The sequence below is a fragment of the Corvus brachyrhynchos genome, unplaced genomic scaffold (genome assembly GCF_000691975.1).
Source record: "Corvus brachyrhynchos isolate BGI_N302 unplaced genomic scaffold, ASM69197v1 scaffold12, whole genome shotgun sequence".
Classification (NCBI taxonomy): domain Eukaryota; kingdom Metazoa; phylum Chordata; class Aves; order Passeriformes; family Corvidae; genus Corvus; species Corvus brachyrhynchos.
In genome coordinates, this window is record NW_008237885.1 from 1810626 (window position 1) to 1821843 (window position 11218).

The 11218-nt window shown below is 43.5% G+C and overlaps 1 protein-coding gene across 1 annotated transcript in view; it reads right to left on the reverse strand.

Moving 5' to 3' along the window:
* Positions 1 to 7955, reverse strand: part of CLDN10 (claudin 10) — an 11781-nt gene extending 3826 nt beyond the window's left edge. Inside the window, exons 1-2 of the mRNA XM_017732633.1 lie at positions 5191 to 7955; positions 4945 to 5026 (exon numbers count right to left, since the gene is read on the reverse strand). Coding sequence (XP_017588122.1) covers positions 4945 to 5026; positions 5191 to 5326 — 218 coding nt within the window. The 5' untranslated portion in view covers positions 5327 to 7955. The remainder of the gene's footprint in view (positions 1 to 4944; positions 5027 to 5190) is intronic.
* Between the last annotated feature and the right edge of the window lie 3263 nt (positions 7956 to 11218).

An 11218-nucleotide genomic window follows, 5' to 3' on the forward strand; every position in this document is an offset into this window, starting at 1 on the left:
CAGCAGGAAAGGCCAAGCAGGGGAATAAACAGAGAAAACCCTTATCTGAAGATAACCAGGCTGACATTGGAGGGCCCCAAGGCTGGCCCAAGCTGGAAGATAAGAACAATGAATGGTCTGCCCACATGGACATGGAGAAAGAATCCAGTGAGGTGTTAGAAGACCCCAGACCATAAATCACCAGTGGACCAAGAGGCACATGCAAGATTCGTGAAGAGCACATGAGGATCAGGTGCACAGACTGTGAGGGGATAAAGGCCCAGGGATTTCTTTGTTCAGGCTTCCTTTTTGGAGACACCAAGCTTAAGCTGAAACTGACTCTGCCTCAGAACCTTTCCTCAACATCAATGTGGGGCTTATGGACCCAAACCCCAACTTAAACTGCTGGGAACCATAGCTCCTTTCACCCTGGAAAACCCTGCACCCAGTCCTGTTTCACTTCAAAATCTGCCAAAGCCCTAAAGCTTTAATTCTACCTATGCTCTAATTTCCAACCATGTGCTACAGTTTTTACGTTATTCAAGATTTCTGTCTGTCCAAGTACAGGGATTTCTCTGATTAGAAGCAGAGATCTGCATCAGAGCTCATCACCCAAGATCCCATTATAGTCAACATGTCAGAAATACACACAAAGTGCACTTCTGAAACACCTTCCAGGCACCTCTTTTATTGATCTGCAAAGGCAGATCAAAGGGACTAGCTCAGTGTGAGGTAAGCCCCATCCTGGGGATCCCTTCATCCCTATAGGACTGCCAGAGCACACCTAAGGTGTGTGGACCAGGATTAGGCTCCCCACAGAAGTCGATGCAGATCACCACAGTGCTGGAGAACAGAGCTGGACCAAGGTCCAGGAAGGCTGTTGCAGTAACAGCTTATTTGCCAAGATCATTTGCCTAGAAAGTGAGAAACACAAGTTTCCACATTTTTATCTAACAACACTAAATGGTTGGCCAGAGGCTGAGGGATTTAAGGAGACAAAGCACCATCTTCCCTTCCTGAAGCTCTTCAGTCATACAGAAAAGAAACCAAGACTAGATTTGATAGAATTGGGTAGAAAAGGGGTACCTGACTGGTGCCTACTAGTTGAGACAGAAGACCTGGGATTCGGCCTTTGTAGTTAGTATTGTTTGACCTTTTGAAGCAACATTTTTTACTATACCATGATTAAACAGATTGTGTATACGACCCATCTTGGGTGACTGCCAGGACAATGAGTTGCAGAGCTGACCTAACTGGTCTTTCCTCCACATCTGCAAACAGAGAAAACAACCCTTCTGATATTTATACTCGTACTTAGGAGGAAAACACAAGATTCTAAATTGAGTATCAACATCTGTATGGCTCCCTGGGTTTTATCCAACCTGTCTTTTGACTCCTGTTAAAACCGACATGTCACAAGTACACTTCCCCAGTGATTAATATTGGACTATTAAAAATCTTTGCAAGTGATCTGGATGATGGGATCAAGTGTATCCTTGATGGAGTTTTCTGATGATACCAAAGTGAGTGGGGAAGGGGACACTTCAGAAGGGAGAGCCACCCTGCAGGAACACCTGGGTAGATGATCAAGAAGAGATCAAGAAATCATTATCCCACTGTCTTGGGGTGAAGTCACCCCAAGACACCCACTCTACTCAGTGCTTGTCAGGCCACACCTGGAATATTGTGCTCAGTTTTGGTCTCTGCTGTGCAAAATAGATGTGCACAAGCTGGAGAGAGTCCAGAGAGGGGCCACAAAGATGACTGGGAAGCCTGTCATGTGGGAAAAGGCAGAGAGCACTGGGTTTGTTCAACCTTGAGAAAGGAAGACTTAGGGAAGATCTTATCATCATGTTTCCATATTTGAACAGTGGCTAAAAAGGAGATGGAGACTCCATTCTACAAGTAGTCACATGGAAAAGGTATGGGGTAATGGGTACAGGTTACCCCTGGGGATTTCAACTGGACACATAAGGACAATTTTTCACAGTGAGAACAATCAGCCGTTGGAATAACCTCCCCAGGGAAGTGGTGGATTCCCTAACACTGGACGTTTTTAAGATCTGCCTGTACAGGGTGCTGGACCATCTTATCTAGACTGTGCTGTGGCCAAGAAAGACTGGATCTGATGCTCCTTGAGGTCACTTCCAACCTGGCATCCTCTGATTCTGTGATCTTCTCAGCATTTAAAAAGCCAATGCAAACTGCCCACCAAAATCTAATACGTAAAAAAACCTTACCCTACCAAAAAACCCTTATAAACATTGGTACCTCCAGAAAAAGAGAAAAAGGAGAAGATAGGCTTTTTTAGAATAAATTTCTGCACTTGCTGTTTCCCCTTTCCCCCTTTATCATGGAAAACTTTGCAGGAAACATACTCCTCTAGTCTTAAAACTCTAGGCTGCAAGAACCAAAGCAGTCACTGTCTGAAGTCTGTGGCTGCATATCCACTGTCTCCAGTCTGTGAAATCCATCTGACTGGAGATCACTGGCAGCTCAGGCGGGAGCGAGAAGTTGATGAAGAGGCTTTGAGGTGGTGACCACTCAGGACCATGTGAATTCAATTGCAGAGAACTGAAAGCCACCTTCAACTGCACTAACCAAGCAGGCTAAAAGAAGATTTTCTTCTAATTCTTCCCAAATCTGCGGAGGCATAATTCAGTGAAAGAACTGAAGTACAATATCAGTACAGAAGAAAAATATTCTAGTTGTCACACACATTAAGACCATGAAGTAAACTTCTAAGCAAACCAGTGGAAGCTTCATCAGCTGACTGGATATCAGCTTACATAAAGAGCAGACCTTCATACCTTCCTTCCAAATCAGTACAAATACCCAGGGGAAACGAACACTTTGATTGTCTGATTCTTACAATCCTTTGAAAATAAGGAACAGATTCAAATCTATCAAAATGGAGACTGTGAACTATGCACCATCAATTCAGGGACAAGAAAGCTGAAGGGAAGCAATTCTCTATAAGAGACAATGGGAAGTTGGTCAGATAATTTGGATAAACAATGCCATTTATCAATAAGAATGATCATGATTATGTGAGTTCAAACTGTGGCAAGGGACAAAAATGATAAAGACTGTAAGAGTTAGTGTTCTATTAATTAAAAGTAGTAAAGAAGGCTGGAGGGAAATCCTGATGGCTGAAACAAGATGCTGAACATCTTGTGTCATTTGTTTCCCACCAACAGTATCTCAAGCCTGTCTTTGACACTGCCAGAATAACTTCAGGAGAGAAATGTGCAGTAAAAGGCAAAAGGCCGAAATCCTCTCTCAGTGAAGAGACAATACCAAATTTCCATAATATACCAGCAAAGCATATTAAATGCTCCTGCAATGTGTAACAAAGTAAGGGTTCACAGATGGCAACAAAAAGGAAATTTTACATTGGTTGAGAGAGGAAGGAGCTGAATGCCATCATTAGCTCAGTCTGATGCAAGGTCATGGCATGAGCTACATGCATTGTGCACAACTCAAATTAAAACTTCTAGATTTCCTCTCTGCCTTTATCTTTGCAGTCATGATTATGTCTGCCCACAGCTGAGTTGTGCTGGTTTTCCAGAAAAAAAGGTAATTTCTGGAGAGGATGTTTTACTGCCATTATTTCAATATTTAAACTGGATTTCTCATTCCTTCACAGTAAAATTCCACTGTGAGGTCTGCCTGCTTTTTTGCAGCAAACAAGTGTAGGAATACAGTGTAGGAAAAGGACTTTCTGGCAACAACCATGGTATTTTTCACTAAGAACAGTAAGCCTGATGAATAATTAACTTCTGTCTATATAGCCAGGCTCCATTTTCTTCACAGAGCTTCACATCCTTCTTTCTTTTGGACCCCTTTTGATCCTCTCTTCACTGTATCAAATAAACAGAAACGATAGGAGAATTATGGAGAAAATGAATACAAACTTGTTTTCAACACAGGAAAAGCAGTATCAACCCTACTGCAAATGTAGATCCCTTTAGTGTTATTTATTAAGACTATTTTCTTTCTTTATTTATTCAGATTATTTTCTTTCTATCGAAGAGAAACATAAAGGCTCAGGGTTCCTTTCTGATCCCTTACTTGGGTTTCAGGGAAACGTATACCCAGTGTTTGACATATACTGGAATCACTGCCAAGAAAACTTGAAAATCCTTGCCTTTAAAGAAGAGTTTCCATCATGTATGAAGGTAAAACAGGAAAGTCTATGATGCTATAATTTACAGCCAACATTTTCAGACTTGTTAGTTAAGATGTCAATCCAAAATGCAAGCGCTGGTTTGTGGATTGCTTCCTTTGCAGGTCCTGAGAATTTGCACAGCTTTAAAGGGAGTCTTTAGGGATGCTCATTATTTTTGATATGGATCCTAAAATTCTATAAATATTCATTCCCTTAAATTTAATTGCAAGTGTAGGCAAAGCATTTATGTTCGTGCTTATAAGAGCATGGGTTCTGATAATGTTTATGATCCAAATTTCAGTCACCTGGATTTGAAAATCTGCCAGCAAAATTCCACCAAGCCTGCAGAAACCTCTCCTCCCGAGGAATCAAGATTGCGCAGTGCTTGACACCTTTATGGAAACCGCTTCTATCAAAGGCTCAAGGAAATACTTTTCTTCCTTCCCTATCAAATGATGCACCTAATGAGCCCCTCTGTCTTGTGCAATCCTTTTGCTGCACCTCTGGCATCCAGGCAGGCTTCACTCCCAATTAACCCCAGCTGCCCTGCCAGCCCGCAGTAGAGCTGGGCACACGGATTGCAGAGCAGTCACTGCACAGCAAAGTGTTTGTTCATTGAATTTCAGCACCTGGTTACTCCAGTTAGAAATTGTGATTAAGTAAAACTGCAGCCCACTCTCCTCCTCTGCCCAAGGGAAGAAGCAGCTGCTCTCTACCTAAACAGGCGCTGGTGCACAGTCGGAAATGTAAGGTCTACTTGTTTGAAAGATTTACGGGTATAGGAAAGTACTTACTTTTGTGCAACAAAAGAAGGGTCAAAGAACTCAGACGTAATCCTGTTTGCATACAGGGAACAACTAGTCATAGAGCACAGCCCTGAAAAGCATAAGACAAACCATTCAGTGGAGCTGGCAGCAGAGGTTTGGGCCTGACCCTGAAATCAACGAAGTCATGGAGGATTGTGCACGGGTTTCTGTGGAAAAGAAGCGGCTCCGGTATGACTTCAAATATGCAAACTGATAGAAATAAAGTATATTTACCAGAGAGTATGAAAATCAGTCCAGCTAAACAAGCTATTTTTGCTTTAGTCTGATCAGAGCCTCCGACTTTTGTACATTTCATCCCAACCAGTCCAAAAACGGCACCGAAGAAGCCCAGGCAGACAGCAGAGATCATCAATCCTCTGCAGGCTTGGATGTAACCTGTGGGAGAAAGAGCAAGGCTAGTATGAGAACTGGGACCATGACAGGTTTTGCTATAGTTCCCCTTTCTCTGTGCAGCATCAGGCACTCACTACTGTTAATGGAATCAGACTTTGGCTGGAACAGTATCACTGTACCACTGGGTGTGTTCTTCTAGGTGATGTGTGCCCTTCACAGGGCATCATCACCTGAGTCTAGCTTGTAAGAAACATACTGTGACACTCAGGGCTCCAAAATATAATCCCATGACACCGGGTGTAGCATCTGCAAGAGGTTGTACCCATGAGGTTTAGAAGAGAAACTCCACATGGTCTGATGAGGGGCTGTCACAGGTTGCAGAGCCACCCCGTGCACACAAAGCAAGTCTTACATCAGCCTTGTTGTGCATGTGTGCTGCAGATATAATATGACTAGCCTTGAGGCTGGCAGCAGTGACCCTGGCTGGGGTCCTGGGCCTTCCTGGGCTTGTCTGGATGTGCCACTGATTTGATTTGGATGTGCCAAGAAGGCCCTCATTCTGCAAGGAAGTCAGCCATGCACTCAGCTCCATGGACAGCAGTAGTCCCTTGGGATAAAGCAAATCACTGACATATTTAAACCTGGACAAAGGGCTTGCACCTGGCTTCAGCCACAAACAATTTGGCTGTGCTGCCCGAGACCACCCCCAGAGGGACCTCCCAGGGCAGGGCTGTTCAACGGGACAATGGGCTGCTTGGCCTCTTCTCCCTTCTGGGAATATCTTGTAATTGAAAGACTGTGATAATCTCATATCGCTGCTTACAGGGTGGAACGCTGCAATCTTACACAGCTGAATAACCATCACAAGATGTTTTTCTTCATAACTTGTTGTTACATCTCAGTTAAAATGAAAGTGAACTCCCACTATTAGGGTATTCATTCTTTTTGCTTTGATCTCCAGTGGGTGGAAATGTTGAGAGCTAAACCACACTGTCATTGCCTATTACACCAAATTTTATGTAATAATAAATAAACAAAAAACCCCCACCAAACCCTGCATAAAAGTTTTAATATGTAAGAAAACAATATATTAAAGCAGGAACTAGAGGACATCTAATGAAAACAGAAGGCAGAGATTCAAAACAAAAGGTGTGCTTGTTTGTAAAATGAAGCTGTGGAACTCCCTTCTACAGGATGTGTGGACACTAAGGGTTTACAGAGACACAAAAAGAGATTGGATACGTTCATGACAGAGAAATCTGTGTCTGGCTGGCAGGGCTTTGCTTTGAGATGCAGATGGCTACCACAGACACTTGGCCACCTTTTGCTATCCTTACTGCCACCTCCTTTAGCCACTGCTGAAGGCATATCAGCTACAGGACAACTGCCCCATGCTTGAACAATGTTTTAAATCCCCCACTGATTCACAGCTTTGTGCAACAAAGCCATTTGTAGCACACAACATTCCGTTTTAGCAGGCCTACTGAACCTGTGAGCTATGGTGTCCATCTGTGAACACAACCTACTGCATTTATCTACATCTGCTGGCACACAGGTGGACTTCTTTCATTTGCAACATGCTTCTGTAGCCCACCTGCTAAAGAAATACACAGTCAATGAAATAAGTGTGACTGTCATATGGCTCACATGTTGGAATGGAAGAGAGAGAGGAATTTGTGTGAGACCCAGGTTTGAAGACAGCAGCCTTGCTTTGTTAATTTTTGCTATAGGCATGGAAAAGTTGGCTTATGCTGCTTTAGGTGGTGTGTAATGTATTTCTTGTAGCAGACAGGTAAAGCACGAGATGAAGACTGGAAAGGAAGCTATTATTTTTGACAGGTCCAATTTATTGACAGTGTTAGTTAGCTAATTGACACATTAAAGTGCTGAACCATGAACGTGTTTACCTGGAGGTCCTCCAAACTTTTATTTATGTCTGAACCTCCTAGGAAAACCAGTAAATATTCACCCCAACCAAAATATCCAGCATTTGCAAGTAACCACAGGGCTGAAATTCAGTTTTTCCTGAAGGTCAATACACAGTTTTAAAATAGGTAGAGGGTAGTGAGACAGCAAGAAATAATTAACTTGCTCACTCAGAAATCATTTTCAATTATAAACAGCACGAACTGGAGGACTGCTCAGTTCTGCTGAATGAATAACCTTTCTCACTAAATAATTCACCGAATTCGGCAGGCCAGCTACAGCACAGCTTGTTTCAGTTCACACAGCAATCAGCCAACTGGCACACACTTTTAAAACAAAATATACGGGAAAAAACCTCACAGTTTACACTAGTACTGTGGAAAAGCAAAAGGCTCTATTAGTCCCATTAGGTTGACAGGAGCATTAGGAAGCATGAAAAGTTGAAATCAACATTTTCACCAAATCTAACCTCCTATTGCTTAGATCCTAGATTCAAACTCTGTATAACATTTGCCTGTAGGAGGAACTAAACCTCTTTCCTGCTTTCAAGAAAGCAAGATTATATTGGTCACCAAGACCTGTAGGGCTTGTTCAGCTTGAAGAAGAAAAGGATCTGGGGACACCTTATAGCAGCCTTCCAGAACCTAAAGTGGGCCTACAGGAAAAGTGGAGAAGGACTTTTTACAAGAGTGTGTAGTGACAGGACAATGGGAAATGCCTTTAAACTGAAAAAGGGGAGATTTAGATTAGATATTAGGAAGAAATTCTTTACTGTGAGGGTGGTGAGACACTGGGACAGGTTGTCCAGAGAAGATGTGGATGCCCCATCCCCGGCAGTGTTGAAGGCTGGATGTGGCTTTGAGCAACCTTTGTAGTAGGAGGTATCCCTGCCCATGGCAGGGGGGTTGGAACTAGATGGTCTTTAAGGTCCCTTCCAACCCAAACCATTCTGTGATTCTATGATAATGAAGAGGACTGTAAAAGGGATTTCTTCACAGTCCTCCACTCAAGACTAAAACCTGTCCTTTATTGACTGTATTTGCACCAGCTCCTGCAGGAAACTTGTCATGTACATACCAACCACCCAAATGAAGCTCCCAACCAGCAAAAAGCCATGTGTTTTAAACAGACAAGCAGACAAACATGCATTACTCATAAAGTCATGTTTAGCAGCATTCCAAGAGAAACCTATTTCAAGGTGGGTTGTTTTTTTTTTTTAAACAAATGTGTTTTGTCTTGCATTCAAATTAATCTTGTTAGAGCTTCATCTTTCTTGCCTCACTGCTCTCACACTTGCCTCATGCTTACAAAGAGTTAGGAGGCATTCATATACTCATATCATATGACACAATGCAAAAAAAAATATATGCAAAGTTCTGGGGACTGCCACTTTCACAATAAATGCCTCTGGTGGCATTTTGCAGTCTGCATCACGTGAAGTGTAAGAGGTTACCTTACAGATACAGCACAGATTCCTTCCAAAAGTACACACCCATTGCTTTTGTATGTCTTTCTAAGCTCTAATACCCTCTTTTAGCTCATAATTGAATTTTTGTTCAGCTCTGATCTTGCAAAAGGTCATCAGATCCACTGTTGGAAACATGGAAACTGATAGGTCCTCTTTTGGGGAGGTGGTTTCATCAGTAAATTTCCACCCATGAACAGTGGCACAAAAACTAGACCCGAAATGACTTTAAGTCCCATGGACAGGAAGAACATTTTTGCTTGCATACAGAATGTGGGGCTTAGCACTTAATGACAGCTGGCCAAATTGATTTCTTCTACAGGAGTGCATAAAGGTGGAAGGGGACCACAATTAATTTTCTCTGGACACTGTTCATGTGGAGTGATGGCCTAAAAGCCATCAGGGCAGCCCTGCTGCTGTGCCATGCCACAGCAATCTGGAGAGGACAGCCCAAGCCCACTCCATGATACACACCAAAACAAGGGTAAAGAGGAACTATCTCCTGAGCACCCCTGACCTGAACTATGACACTGCTTCTGAAGAACGAAGGACTTCTCCTGCACTCCACAGGAGAACTCCAGCAACTGGCGTAGAATGACAGAGCCATCGGGTGGTTTGGGTTGGGAGGGACCTCAGAGGTCATTTAGTTCCTAACCCCTGCCATGGGAAGGGACACCTCGCATAGACAGGGTTGCTCAAAGCACAGTGACACCCTGATTTGTTTCCCCCTCATTTTGCCTCTGATCCCCTGGAAGACCTGAGCAGTCTCTGTGGATAAGAAGTCCAGAAACACTTGGAGGTTTCTGATTTGACCAAAAAAAATATTTCCGTAGAAGAGGAACTGCTCTGTGAGGCACATCCTCTCCATCTGTGTGAGGGAGAAGTGGAACAGAGCCACATTTCCGTGGGAGAACAGAAATATTTTTAGTAATTTCCCACTCATGCTCTACCATTTTGAGGAGAGCAACGTATTGTCACTACATATATCTTTATAGGGTTATTGTTTCTGCTCACAAACACTTCACTGAAAACAGGAAACCAGATCTGCCGTTTTGTGTCTTCTGAGTTCCCCACCTGAGGATGGAGTCAGGAAATTCCCACATTCCCAATCACAGGGAATGAGATCCACCTTAGACATGTAAGTCTGGCCAAAGAGGAAGAGCAGCGAAGGGAGAGGCTAGACAAGGGCTGAGGCAGATTTGTCTACTTGTTGAGACAGAAATTCTTTAAGCCACGAGTGACACACTGCAGTCCTGAAGTGCACTCCCCCACAGGGGAAGGTTTAGGGTGAAGAGGGGACATACACACCCACAGTCAGCTGCTAACAGGTTCCCTGCAGAGCTGTAACCACAAGGAGGGGAGTCTGGGCTAGGCTACCTACTGAAAGCACCCCTGACTGCGGTGGCTGCCCCTCTGACCCAACCCAGCGTGCCTGGTCTGTGCTGGGGGGGTACATCACCCTCCCTCCAGCCTGCCTTTCGTTCATTTTGTGCCTGGGTACCAGAAGCTGGCCCCATAGCATTTAGAGATGCTATTGAGAAACACTGAAGCTGAGAACTTTCCACTACTGATAAACAACTTGGCCAGAAGGATTGGGACAGGGCTCTTCCAGATGTGCATTTCAGATTCACTTCTGTCCAAAATGACCTGATGGCTCTTTCACTGTGCACAAGGCACCTTGAAAACTCATTCCTTGGCCAAGTGGAACATGCTACCCAACACACAAAGTTTCAATGCACAAGCATTTGGGGGAATGGGTGGTAAGGACCTTGCTGTCAAGTGTCGTTGTCTTCTTGATAATTTAAATGTTCCCAATTCTGCATACTTTGTAACTATGCTTTTCTTACTCTGAAAACAGATTCAACCAGACCTAAAAGAACAGCTAAACAATAGATTCAAGGGATCCAAACGGTTTCGCACCAACGATCACTCCGTGCCTGCCTGCACAGAGACCACAGCTCCTTGCCCAGTCCTGGAAACTACATTCTCAGCTGCTACACTTGGCCACAGAGTGACTGATGTCAATGGAGGCCAGCCAGCTCTCCTATCCCTTTGGAGGAACTGGCAAATCCCTCTGCCTCCATGGGGCTGGGTCAAAAGAAGGTCTGGGGAACAGCACTTCACCCGAGGGAAACATCCTGCAATAGTGATGCTTAAGGGTTGCCTGTGTTACCTCTTTTTGGTATCTTGACTTCTTTCAGCCCTTTCTACATACAGAGGTTAAAGGTTTTCTGATATTGGTATTAACGTCATGTTCATAATAATCCCCATTACAATAGTATTAATCTCTGTTAGTGATTAGATTAACAGACCTTCCCTTCCTCTTAATCAGAGCTTTTAACACCAAAATACCTTCTCAGACTCCAGTGCAAAGGGGATGTCTTGCCAAACTGTGAACAGCAGGCATGATCTTTTGTGAGTATCAAAGCCACTGGAACACTGCATATTGCATTAATTTATAATTATAAAAACTTAGAAAAGGTGCCATAATTTTAGAAACCTTTTCCCCTTTCTTTA